This window comes from Lissotriton helveticus, chromosome 3_2 (assembly GCF_964261635.1).
Source record: "Lissotriton helveticus chromosome 3_2, aLisHel1.1, whole genome shotgun sequence".
Lineage (NCBI taxonomy): Eukaryota > Metazoa > Chordata > Amphibia > Caudata > Salamandridae > Lissotriton > Lissotriton helveticus.
In genome coordinates this window covers 477,492,415-477,505,850 of record NC_136062.1, presented here as the reverse complement: position 1 = coordinate 477,505,850, position 13,436 = coordinate 477,492,415, and the positions used below count along the sequence as shown (strand labels likewise).

At 42.0% G+C, this 13,436-nt stretch overlaps 1 protein-coding gene across 1 annotated transcript in view; it reads right to left on the bottom strand.

Annotated features, from left to right (window-relative positions):
- The window catches only part of CREB3L1 (cAMP responsive element binding protein 3 like 1), a 267,754-nt gene that overhangs the window by 56,661 nt on the left and 197,657 nt on the right, over nucleotides 1–13,436 (bottom strand). Inside the window, exon 3 of the mRNA XM_078684394.1 lies at nucleotides 122–351. Coding sequence (XP_078540520.1) covers nucleotides 122–351 — 230 coding nt within the window. The remainder of the gene's footprint in view (nucleotides 1–121; nucleotides 352–13,436) is intronic.

Here is a 13,436-nt window from a genome sequence, read left to right as displayed (position 1 = left end):
GCAATTCCTGTAGTGCGAAGTAGCGCAAACTTCACAAACTACGCAAGCGTAGCTTAGTGCTTTGCCCAGGCGTAATCTTGACATAACATGCAACACCCACAGAAACGCAGAGGAGACTTGCCTGGTCCTCGGCGAGCACTCGCGGTCCTGGGTACACTTTCAGCGTGGAGGGGCACCTGTGGTAGTCGAGGTTCATCTCCGGGTGCCTGTGCACGGGGCTGTACTCGGCCTGCGGGTGCAGGGTGTTCACTGCTGCCGGGGGCTCGGCCGGGTCCGGGTGCAAACTCTGCTCCTGTTTCACCAGGATGGCACACAGCTCGTGCTCCAGCGCCCAGGCCCCGCTCTCCAGCTCTGAATATTAGAAAACACGAAACAAAGATTTACTCTCATCAGCTCTCTACGGGGACGAAGACTTCACACCAGACGTGAACTGCATGATTACAGTCAACCTGCATGGCAGGTACAAACTGAAGGGCAGACAGTCGCAGCCAGGACAGGTGAGAGCAGTGGGGCGGGGTAAGGGGGGGTGAAATCGACAGACGATGACGAGGGAAAATAAGAGAAAAGAAAAAAACATAAAAAACACTTACCTTGCGCTTGCCGCATTGCTGAGTCGGCGATTCGGCGAGCGCAAGGTCAGTGGTTTTCTTTTTTTCAATTGTATTTTCCCCTGTTGTCATCTGTGGACTTTACCCCCTATCCTCTGTCCCAACCTGCCTCACCGCTCTTACCTGCACCGGCCGCCACTGGGGGGAGGCAAAAACTGTGGGGCAAATACTGATAAACCACACAGCAGGTGCAAACTGCATGGCAGACACTGCTAAACCACACGGCAGGTGCAAACTGCATGTCAGACACTGCTAAACCACACAACAGGTGCAAACTGCATGGCAGACACTGCTAAATCACACGGCAGGTGCAAACTGCATGGCAGACACTGCACCACACAGCAGGTGCAAACTGCATGACAGACACTGCTAAACCACACAGCTGGTGTAAACTCTAGGCAGACACTGCTAAACCACACAGCAGGTGAAAACTTCATGACAGACACTGCTAAACCGCACAGCTGGTGTAAACTCTAGGCAGACACTGCTAAACCACACAGCAGGTGAAAACTGCATGACAGACACTGCTAAACCACACAGCAGGTGCAAACTGCATGACATACACTGCTAAACCACACAGCAGGTGCAAACTGCTTGGCAGACACTGCTAAACCACACGGCAGGTGCAAACTGCATGACAGACACTGCTAAACCACACAGCTGGTGTAAACTCTAGGCAGACACTGCTAAACCACACAGCAGGTGAAAACTGCATGACAGACACTGCTAAACCACACAGCAGGTGCAAACTGCATGACAGACACTGCTAAACCACACAGCAGGTGCAAACTGCATGGCAGACACTGCTAAACCACACGGCAGGTGCAAACTGCTTGGCAGACACTGCTAAACCACACAGCAGGTGCAAACTGCTTGGCAGACACTGCTAAACCACACAGCAGGTGCACATTCCATGGCAGACACTGCTAAATCACACGGCAGGTGCAAACTGCAAGGCAGACACATCCAAACTGCATTAACTACCTGATGATAGTCTAAATCAACCTGCACAGCGAAAAGCAGAGAAGACACAAACTTCAGGGCAGACATTGCTAAACCACATGGCAGGTACAAACCGCAGGGCAGACTCACCTCTATACTGGACAACATGCACCTGACGCAAGGCATGTAAACAACTGGAGTTACCCATAAACCTCCAAGGGATCTGGGTTTCGATAATAACAACAATGCCCCTAAGGTATTGTTCACACAATTATAAATTTAGCATGACTTAAGGTATTTTATACAATCATATATAAAAGGAAGAGAAATAGGACACAAAGAGAATAATGCAATATATTCAATATTTATTAACTTCTTTTGTAAAGCAGCATTGAAAAAGTGTCCCAAGTGCAATGTGAAAAAACGTGCTCAAAGAAGTGCAAGCAACGCAAGAATTTTAGACAGAAAAAAATGGCGAAAATAAATAATAATTGTAGTAACGTTTAATAGTACATCATAATTATTCAAAATTCCATTGCTCTAAAATGATAATCCAATTCTTTTCTGGTGGATATATTGCAACAGCGTTTCGGCCTAACATGATTCAACAGGTCATCATCAGGACAAAACAATAACATACTTCAAGAAAAAAGGAAAGATTGCTGCCTAAAATAGAATAAGAATTATGAGTGAGAGATATCACAATTTAAGACTATATTACTAAACCATTTTAGGTCAAAAGATAATATACTAAGTACCTGTTAAGGTAATACTTTGTAGTCTCAAAGGAAAAAAGACACAAGGCCACGTGTCACTAAAATTTGTATAATCCTCTTCTTTTACAAACTAGAAAGAAGTGAAAATAAGGTGGCACTTATGAGTTAAAAAGTGCTAAGCCTAAGACTTGATATACCAAGAAAATCTTACTAAATTGAGAAGGGAGCATGGCATGTAATAAACAAGGGCTCATGGGTAACCCAAGGGCAAATGCACTTGCTTTTCAGTACCGTCATACATGGCTCACACTGTTGCGTGCACGCATGGGGTGAGACGCTTCCTGTTCAAATGTCCTCGTCGGCTGCTCATTAACAGACATGATTATTTGTGCTCCATGGCGCAGTGGCTTTTCTTTTGAGGTCTCATTCGTCAAAGGTAACCCTTATTACCCAATTTCAGTTACCCAGTGTCTCTGGTTTCTTTCTTGGGATTTCTTTGTGGCCTAATTGCATTTTTTTGCTTTTGCAATTTTTATCAATTGTCCTTGGGTTACCTATGAGCCCTTGTTTATTGCACCCCACGCTCCCTTCTCAATTTAGTAAGTTTGTCTTCGTATATCAAGTCTTTAGGCTATAGCACTTTGTCACTCATGGGTGGCACCTTGTTTTCACTTTTTTCTAGTTTGAAAAAAAACAGGAATATACCAATTTTAGTGACATGTGACCTTGTGTCTAATTTTCCTTAGAGACTACCAGGTACTACCTTTGCAGGTACATTATATATAATTCTTTGAACTGTAGTGGTTTCAATATAGTCTGATGATATCTCTCACAAATAATTCTTACTTTTATGCAGCAATCTTTCCTTTTTTCTGATGATCCGTTATTGTTTTGTCCTGATGATGACCTGTTGAACCATGTAAGGTCGAAACGCTGTTGATAATATACATGCTGGAAAAGAATTGGATTATCATTTTATAAAAACTGAATTTTGCTGAATTATGATTTTCTAATGAACATTGTTACACTGTTCATTTCTTTTTGCCATTTATTGTTTTTGTGTCTTGCACCGTTTGCACTTTTTGAGCACATTTTTGCACATTATACTTGGGAGTCTTTTTCAATGTTGTTTTAAAAATGAAGTTATTAATTATTAGGTATGTTGCATTTTCCACTTTGGGTCATATTTCTCTTCTTTTTATATATGATCGTATGAACTATCTTATGGTATGCTAAATTTATGATTGTTCCTTTTGAATACTATTATAGGGACATTGTTTTGTTATCAAGATGCACGGCAGGCACAGACATACGTCTGAACTTACACACTCAAATGTAGTCTAGCTATGAAAACAAACTGCATGACAGACGCAAACTACACAGCAGGCACATCCAAACTGCATGAACTGCATGGAGACAACCAAACTACATGTAATGCAAAATATGTAAGGAAGACGTATCCAAACTGCATGAACTGTGCAGTGACAGCCAAAATGAATGACAGGCAGAATCTGTCAGGAGACACATCCAGACTGCATGAATTGTGCAGTGACAGACAAACTGTATGACAAGAAGCATCCACAAAGAAGACACATCCAAACTGCATGAACTGTGCGGTGACAGCCGCACTGTATGACAAAAACAATCCTCAAAGAAGACACATCCAAACTGCACAAACTCAATGTTTATAGCCAAACTGCACGACACACAGACTCTGTAAGGAAGACACATCTAAACTGCATGAACTTCACGACGACTGTCAAACTGCATGATAGGTAGAATCCGTGAGGAAGACACATCCAAACTGCATGGACTGAGCATTGATAGCCAAACTGCACAATAGGAAAAATCTGTAAGGAAGACACATCCAAACTGCATGATCTGCCTGGTGAAAGCCAAACTGCATGACAGGTAGAAACTGTAAGTAAGACAAACCCAAACTGCATGAACTGCACAATGACAGCCAAACTGCACGATGGGAGGCAGAATCTGCAGAGCAAACATATCCAAACTGTTTGAACTGTGTGGTGACAGCCAAACTGTAAGGCAAAATAATCTGTTCGGAAGATACATATAAACTGCATTAATTGTGTAGTGTCAGCAAAACTGCATGACAGGTACAATCTGCAAATTAGATGCATCCAAACTGCATAAACAGCATGATGACAGCCAAACTGAATAACAGGCACAATCTGTAAGGAAGACGGATCCAAACTTCATGAACTGCACAGTGACAGCCAAACTGTACGACAGGCACAATCTGTAAGGAAGATACATTCCAACTGTGAAGTAACAGTCAAGCTGCATTGACAGACTCAAACTGCATGACAATCACATATCCAAACTGTGCAAGTGGCAAATTACAATTGCTTGATTAACAGACCCCCACCTGCAGGAACCACTGACCTGCTGCAGCATATACATACCATGAGAATGTCCACATTCAATGCAACCCCTTTACAAATTCAAGGAACAATCTCCCCAGTGGTAGAGTCTTCTATATGTTGTACATAGCAAGTTCTTCTTTCTTTCACGGTGCATACAACTCAGAGTAATTCCGCAAAGGCCGATTGTATTATTCCCATAAAAATGCCCTCCTATTAACAATGATAAATGATTTTAGCTGTCATTGGGAATTGCAATGCTGCTAGTCAAGAGGGCTGTAATATATCTCTGCAGCTGACAGCCACCTACCGGGAGTACATTTTTAAGTTATTAAGTGACTTTTTGTTAGTTAACGTTTAGTGTACTTAGTCTCACAACAGTACCGTTAGGTACTGAACAAGTTACTGATCAGCATGTTGCTTTACTGTATTTGTGTATCGCTCATCTATGACTTGAATTTCCTTCTGTATTCTCAAAAGATAAGTTGTCACAATTCAGAGAAGTGAAATTCAGGAAAGAAGATCGAACAAACCACTCATTCATTCATTCTGAGTGTGAGCTGTCTGTTGTTTATTACAAAGTCTGAAAAGGTGCCTCGAATCATAAACAAGGATCACTGCAAAGTATTGTTTTTTAATGGTGGGAACCCTCATTCATAAAAACAGTGGCCTCTCACCATAAACAAAGCGCACCCCAAAGTAGCCTTTTTATTGGCTGAGGCCCACAATTCATAAGTAGGACATTCTACAAGAACTTACCACCAAAGTATAAGACAGGCAAAGTTAAATTGTAAAATAAACATATCACCGAAGTGTAAGACAGACACAGTTAAGCTATAAAACAAACATACCACCAAAGTGTAAGACAGGCAATGTTAAACTGTAAAATAAACACAAGACCAGAGTATAAGACAGACATAATTAAACTATCAAACAAACATACCACCAAAGTGTAAGACAGACAAAGTTAAAATACAAAACTAGCATACCGCCAAAGTGGAAGACAGACACAGTTAAACTGTAAAACAAACATACTACCAAAGTGTATGACAGGAAAAGTTAATCTGTGAAACAAAAATACCACAAAGTGTAAAAAGGGCAACATTAAACTGTAATACAAGCATACCACCAAAGTGTAAGACTAGCAAAGACAAACTGTAAAACAAACATACCACCAAAGTGTTTTAGATGGGCAAAGTTAAACTGTAAAACAAACATACCACCAAAGTATAAGAAAGACACGGTTGAACTTTAACACAAACATACGACCAACGTATAAGACAGGCAAAGCCAAACTGTAAAACAAACATACCACCAAAGTATAAGACAAACACAGTTAAACTTTAAAACAAACATACCACCAAAGTATAAGATGGGCAAAGCTAAACTGCAAAATAAACATACCACAAAAGTGTAAGACATACATGGTTAGAATGTAAAACAAACATACCACTAAAGTGTAAGACAGACACAGTTAAATTGTAAAACAATCATAACACCAAAGTGTAAGATGGGCAAAGTTAAACTGCAAAAAACATGTCACCAAAGTGTTAGTCAAGCGACGCCAAACAGTAAAAGAAACATACTACCAAAGTGTGAGACAGGCACAGTCCAATTGTAAAACAAAAATACCACTAAAGTGTAAGATGGGCAAAGTTAAACTGTAAAACAAATATACCCCCAACGTGTCAGACTGACAAGTTAAACTGCCAAACAAACATACTACTAAATTGTATGACAGACAAAATTAAACTATAAAACAAGCATACCCCAAAAGTGAAAGACAGGCAAAGTTAAACTATAAAGCAAACATGCCCCCAAAGTGTAAGACAGACACAGTTAAATTATAAAAGAAACAAACTACCAAAGTGTTAGACAGACAAAGTTAAACTGTAAAACACACATAATTCCAAGTAAATACATGTAATATGGACACAGCTAAACTGTAATACTAGCATACCACTGAAGTGTAAGACGGGCAAAGCTAAACTGTAAAAGAAACATATCACCAATGTGTAAGTCTTGCAATACCAAAAGGTTAAAGAAACATACAATCAAAGTGTAAGAAATGCAAAGCCAAATTGTAAAACAAATATGCCCCCAAAGTGTCAGACAGACACAGTAGTAAAACTGTAAAACAAACATACTACTAAGCTGAAAGACAGACAAAGTTAAAATATGAAACAAGCATACCACCAAAGTGGGAGACAGGCAAAGTTAAACTGTAAAACAAACATACCCCCAAAGTGTAAGACACACAAAGTTAAAATGTAAAACAAATATACTACCAAAGTGTTAGACAGACAAAGTTAAACAGTAAAACTAGCATACCACTGAAGTGTAAGATGGGCAAAGTTAAACTGTAAAAGAAAGATATCACCAATGTGTAAGCCAGGCGATGCCAAAAAGTAAAAGAAACATACCATCAAAGTGTAAGACAGGCGTAGCCAAACTGTAAAACAAACATACCACCGAAGTGTAAGCAGGGCAAAATTAAACCGTGACACAAACACACCAGCAAAGTGTAAGACAGACACAGTTAACCTGTAAAACAAACATAGTACCAAAGTGTAAGACAGGAAAAGTTAAACTGTAAAACAAACATGCCACCAAAGTGTAGGACAGACACTGGTAAACTGTAAAAAAGCATACCACCAAGTTTTAAGAAAGGCAAAGTCAAACTGTAAAGCAAACATACCACCATCCAGTAAAAGAGACTAAGTCAAACTGAAAAACAATCACACCACCAACCTGCAAGACAGGCACAGTGAAAGTACAGAAGAAACACACCACCAAAGTGCAAGACATTGAAACTGTAAAAGAAACACACTGCCAAATTGAAATAAAGGCTCATCCAAACCTTGAAACAAACATACACCAAAGTGCCAGACAGTCAAACTGTAAAATAAATTGCCAAACTGTAAAACAAACACAACCACAAACTGCACAGCAGATGTAGCAAATTGTAAAACAAGCACAACGCCAAACTGCAAGACAGGCACAACCAACCATTAAACAAGCATGCGCCAAAACTGCAAGACATGAACAGACAAATTATAAACAAACACACCCCCAAGCTGCAAGACAGTGCAGACAAACTATAAAAGAAACACGCTCCAAAACCGTAAGGCAGGACAGCCAAACTATAAAAGAAACATGACCACAAACTGCAAGAGAGTAACAGTCAAACTATAAAAGAAATATGCTCAAAGATGTAAAAAAAAGAGCCTGTAGAAATATCAAGGTTGTGCAAGAGATATTTATTTCTTGATTGCTCTGTGGTTTTTTACGAAGTAACTCACCCTGAAGACAGCAGTACCTTAAAAATGTCACACTTTGGATTACTTTAAAGCATACAATTCTATAATTAGGGAAGTTTGTTCATTCATGTTTTCAGCTAGGGTGTTATTGCTCTCTAGGTCTAGGGTTGTCAGGAAGGTAATAGGAACAACAATACCTTAGAGCAGTGGTTCCCCAACTTTTGACTCCTGAGGACCCCTATTGAGTCACTACTGGAAGCCGAGGACCCCCAACAAATTTGTACGATTTTAATTTCAAACATTAAAACAGTAGTTTGAAAAAAGAAAACAAACTTGTGTACACCAAACAAATACTCGAATCTCTAAAGATCTTAATATTGTACATAGGAAGAATTAGAAAAATCGAAAACTTTTAATGGAATGGTTAGTGCTGCATCTCGGCGACTATCTTTTCAATATTTGGTTCTAATTCGCAGAATGAGGCTCCTGTCAGGGCTAGACTGGAAATCCAATGCAGCCCTGGCAAATGTTGTCAGGTCAGTCCCAGTAATAAAGGGGAAATTTGGATGGCGGACAGACTTTTCCCTGCCCGCCATCCCTGTGGAAAACGGGACCGTCCACCACGTGAGCGGCGGTCCCGCCATGCCAATTATGATACGCCCGCCACACTGGCAGGCGCATTATGCATTTTTAACATTGCAATGTTAAAATTGCAGGCATGCATTTGCATACACAAAGTGGCAGGCACCGCCCGGTGCCTGCCGCTTTGTGTATGCAAATGCAGGGGGGTACCACAGGTACCCCCCATGCCAACCCCCCTCTCGCTTTCACCATGGGGGCCCGGGCCCCCAAAGTAAAGACCGCATGCCTTTCCGTGACGGCATTGCCGCCATGGAAAGGCATCTGCATGAGGCCATCCTAATATGGCTGGCGGTGTCTGCAAGACACCGCCAGCCATATGAACCCTTTTCCTCCCCGGCCGCAAGGCGACCGGGGCGTAAAAGCGGCGGACGGTGTTTCCGTCAGCGGCGGTCCCGTCCGCCATTGTAATATGGCGGGGGGGAAATAGGTGGCAGACGGTCACGGATGTCGGGCGAATCGCCACCGCCTGCATGGCGGTGGCGATCTGTTCGCCATCCTAATCGGTCCCTGAGTGCAGTGAGTGAGCCTGACCACTGCTAAGCAAACTTTGAGGGGCGCCCCCACCAAGAAAATCTGGGGAAAAATGATGCATTCTGCAATACATTTGTCATTATATATTGAATTGTATTTGCTTTTAAAGCATAGTAAATGATAACCTTACTATGCACCAATACAACAATCTTTTTGGTGCTCTTCTATGAATCCTCACTATCACCCTCCAACAAAGTGCCTCTCTTCTCTCAATAGCCCCGCTGTCACATGTTTTTCATTTGTTTTATAGCATCTCTCATACAAGTGTAGGTGTCAGAGCACTTTACATCACACACATACAGTGACAATAAATCGTACGTGTGTAAATCAGTGGATAGAAAATGTTTTGTTACATAATGCAAAGGGGACATTAACATGTCATCCATACAGGTGAGCACTTTTTTCAGAGTGCTTGGTCTGGAAAAGCACAAAATCTTGATTCAGAATGTAACATAGTGCTTAGTTTTTACTTTAATTATAACAATTTAATTCTACCCAAACAAACCTTTTTGGCAATGTGAGAATTGTGAAATGCTGGGGAAAAAAGATAGACTGCACAATAACAAAAGAATCTCTGTGACAAAGCAGTAACCCACTGAGCTATGCACATAAACAACAGTTTTTTTTATATGCACGGTACACATTCTTTGCAGCAGGCATCTTAACCCCCTGAGCTATCTTAGATGAGTTAAATCTGCTACTGAACAAAACACGCATCTCTCCCCAGCAGGTACATTAATCACTGGAGTTATCTTGACACTTTAATTGTTGCCCAAAAACAACAGATTATTCAAGGAACTTTTAAGTGCTTTTAAAACTGCTGCTTGCGGACCCCCTGGGAATGTGTCACGGACCCCTGGGGGTCCGCGGACCACAGTTTGGGAAACACTGCCTTAGAGGATTGTCCCGAAGAAGTTCCATGGCACGTTACAAGGAACGCACCCTCTAGCATTCAAGGCACTGTTCTTAATTTCCAGCAACATGCCCAGAAGTCAGGGAATCAAATACAGGATGTTCAGGAGTCACTTCCTTCCTGTTGGAGACTGGAAGTGGGTGGAGACACATCCAGAATGAACGCAAAATGGCCTCTTTAAATTAGGTCCCGGGGAACGTCAGGAAAGTGACGCTGAGGGAGGAGAGGAGATTCCCAGAATGCTGCAGACCAGGGAAAATGCCAAATCTCAGCAGGAGATGAGATGACCCTCCAAGGACGAAGCTGCGAAAAAAGGGCCTAAGCCCCGACAAGTGGAGTGTATTGGGAGAAGGAGCAGCAGGGAAGATAGGAGGTCACCTAACACATGAAGGGCCCAGCCATGCTCCTGGACGACTGTGACTAGCCCAGGTCCAGGACCATATACTGGGGAAGTTGGGGAGGCAGGAACCGAAGTTCGTGGGCCAAGAGGGAGTGGGGAGCAGCAGGATTGAACCCCCTCAACAGGTATTGCCACATAACCCTTAGGGCAAAGTGCCATCTCAGTGGTCTCGCCTTCCTGGAAACATCTGAAGAGGGAGAAGAAGGATGACGTCAGGAAACCCTCAACCCCAAAATATTACTTTAAATAAAAAAATAAGTCAAGACAAACCACGTTGTATGAGTCATAAATCCCGCGCTTTCAATAGGGGTTTTAGTCCTTTTTAGGTCCTGTCTACCAGACAGCGTTGTGAAAGACCTGTTGTGAACTGCACAGAGGGCTTAAAGCCCGTCCATTGCTTACCATTGGCTGGCCTCATTGTCATATATTTGCTTGCTTCTCATTCAATGGCTTGCCTTCCTCTTCTTGTGTTTGTTCCTCTCCTGGAGCAAAGCCTCTTTACAATACTTTTTATTGGTTAAATAGTATCCTTTCACTGCTCACTTTTAGGCTATACTTGTTCCTGTTTGGTTAAGCACTTCATGAGAATGTATGTGTTTTCCAGCTCTCTCCCTTGTGTGCCTATCTCCTCCTCCCTGAATTCCATATTGCTCTCTCCCTCGTGCTCTTTGCACTCCTTCTCTGTGTATCTTCCCTGCCCCCATGCTCTCTATCTTGTGTACTTCTCCCCTCTGCCAGCTCTCTCTCTTATGCGCTTCTCCACCCACATACGTTGCTCTCTCCCTTGAAGCGTTTGCACTCTTCACCTGTCACCTTTATTTTTGTTTTAGTTCCCCACCATCCATTTCTCCATCACCCCATCCCACCCCAACTGTCCTAATATTTCATATGTTATTTGTTTTGCAGGGGCAGGCAGAAAATTGCTCCTAGCTTCTCCTCCTTAGGAAAATCCATTTAGCGCTACTTCAGTTTCATTTTTTTAATGTATCGATTCTTGTAGGGTCAGTATGACGTATTTTTTCCTTTTTGGGGGGGCCCTGGTACATAGCATAAGCAAATAATTAGGAGTGGGTGGAATGTGCAGAATTTGATTCCACCGAATCACGTGGAATTATATTAAAATGCTGCCAGATTGTGCAGAATTCTGCAACAGGGCAAAGTGGAAATTTGTCACTATTTTCTTAGTGCAAAAAGCAACCTTGAGTCTAGTAATGGATGTGAGTGTGCATTTTGCCTCAGAAAATAGTACTGCCAAATACCACTCGGCACCCTTATATAGTCTGCAGTGATCACAAGTTTTAATCACTGCATGGTATGTAAGGCTGTGGAGTGGTATGCAGAGGCTTTTAAGCTTTAGAAACCACTGCATAATTTTTTTAGTCCGTCGGCAGACCTGCAGTTTTTAAATTAATCAATAATTCCACTTTACAAGAGTAACACAGACTTACCAAGATTCCTCTAATTCTACTGGCAGAATGGAAAATTCCATTTAGGACTACAAAATTGTTTTTTGTCAATTTTTTTAATAGAGTTTTATATGGCGTAAATTAGACCCAAAGATATCAGGTATTAGAGCGCTTTACATAAACGCCTGTTTCGTTACAGTTGGACACATTCTTTTTTTTTTTTTGGTAGGCACGAGGAGATTAAGTGATTTGCCCAGAATCACAGGATGTGGATCCATAATGCCAAGAATCGAACCTGCTTCCCCAGCTACGAGGTCGACCGCTCTAGCCTTAAGGCTACATCCTCTCCCATAGTATATGCTCTACATCGTCCATGCTGCATAGCGCTGCCGAAAAGCTTTGGCAAAGCCAGCATGTCCCAAAGGCGGAACCTATCGACATTGCCAATGATTGTTAGTATTTACATTTCATGAAACTTCTTTTTTGGCACGGGCAGCTGAGATAATTCACCTCAATCCTAACCCACTGCAGAACCTCCGGCTTTTACGGTGCTGCTACTGACACACACAGCTCTGATAAAGCACCTCATTCATGGTTTTCCACAGTACCCCTGTTATTTCAGTACTGAAACCCACACTTAGCTCTACCAGTGCACTTTAATCATGACCTGCTACTGCACCTCAGGATATCCCAGTATGTGACTAACAAACAGCTCTGCCTGTCGTGTGTTTCCTGCATGGCCCATTGTTGTTCTCCCTATGTTAGCCTAACTGTACACATTGTAGGCCTCATTTTCCTTTGGACTCGTTACTATATAAACACGCTTACTTTTGTGCCACATTGTACTTTCACACAGAACCTGCATATGTTTTTGAGTTCTGTTCTGTTCCTACTGTTCCTAACATTGAGTCTGAACACTGCCAACAGCGTCATACAACAATGTCCCTTGTTATTCTTTCTAGCCAGACACTAGCACCTAGACATTGCACAAGAATGCAGCTGTTGTTTATGTGCACACATGTTCTATCATATAGATGAGCACAGGAGCCAAAAACATACACATGGAATGGGAGTTCTGAGACAAGAGCACTGCGCCTGCTGAGATGTAGAGCATCCATCTGTGTATGCTAAGGTACGGGGTCTGCCAGGAATCCCAGAGATCTTTCATATATAATCATTTAGTTTCAGTAGCAAGGGGGGTGGGGGGGTTAGGACACTCTGTCCTATAAAATGACAGGGCTTTTCATGGTGTATGGATTATTAACCCTTCTAACAGAATTTTTAGTGTGCATTTGTTTTCTAATTGTGGCGCGTATACTGCACTTCAGAGCACGATAGTTTGAATAGCTATTCTAAACTGCCTTTGTGTCTTCTGATTATCGTATTGTGGACGAGTACGACTGAGAGAGCGAAACGATGCTTCCTGTTACTGCGATCACTGAGAGGGTCGAGAGTGTTGTGTTCTGACGTGCCAAATCACTTGTCTCTCGGTTAAGGATAGGAGGGCAAGTGAGGCACTATAGCTAGTCGGACTCGGACTCATAGATACTGAGGTAGTATGATGACTCAGTCCATATATGCTGATGTTCTGTGGCTACAAGCACAGTTCTGTTCCAGAGCTAAATCTCTGCAGC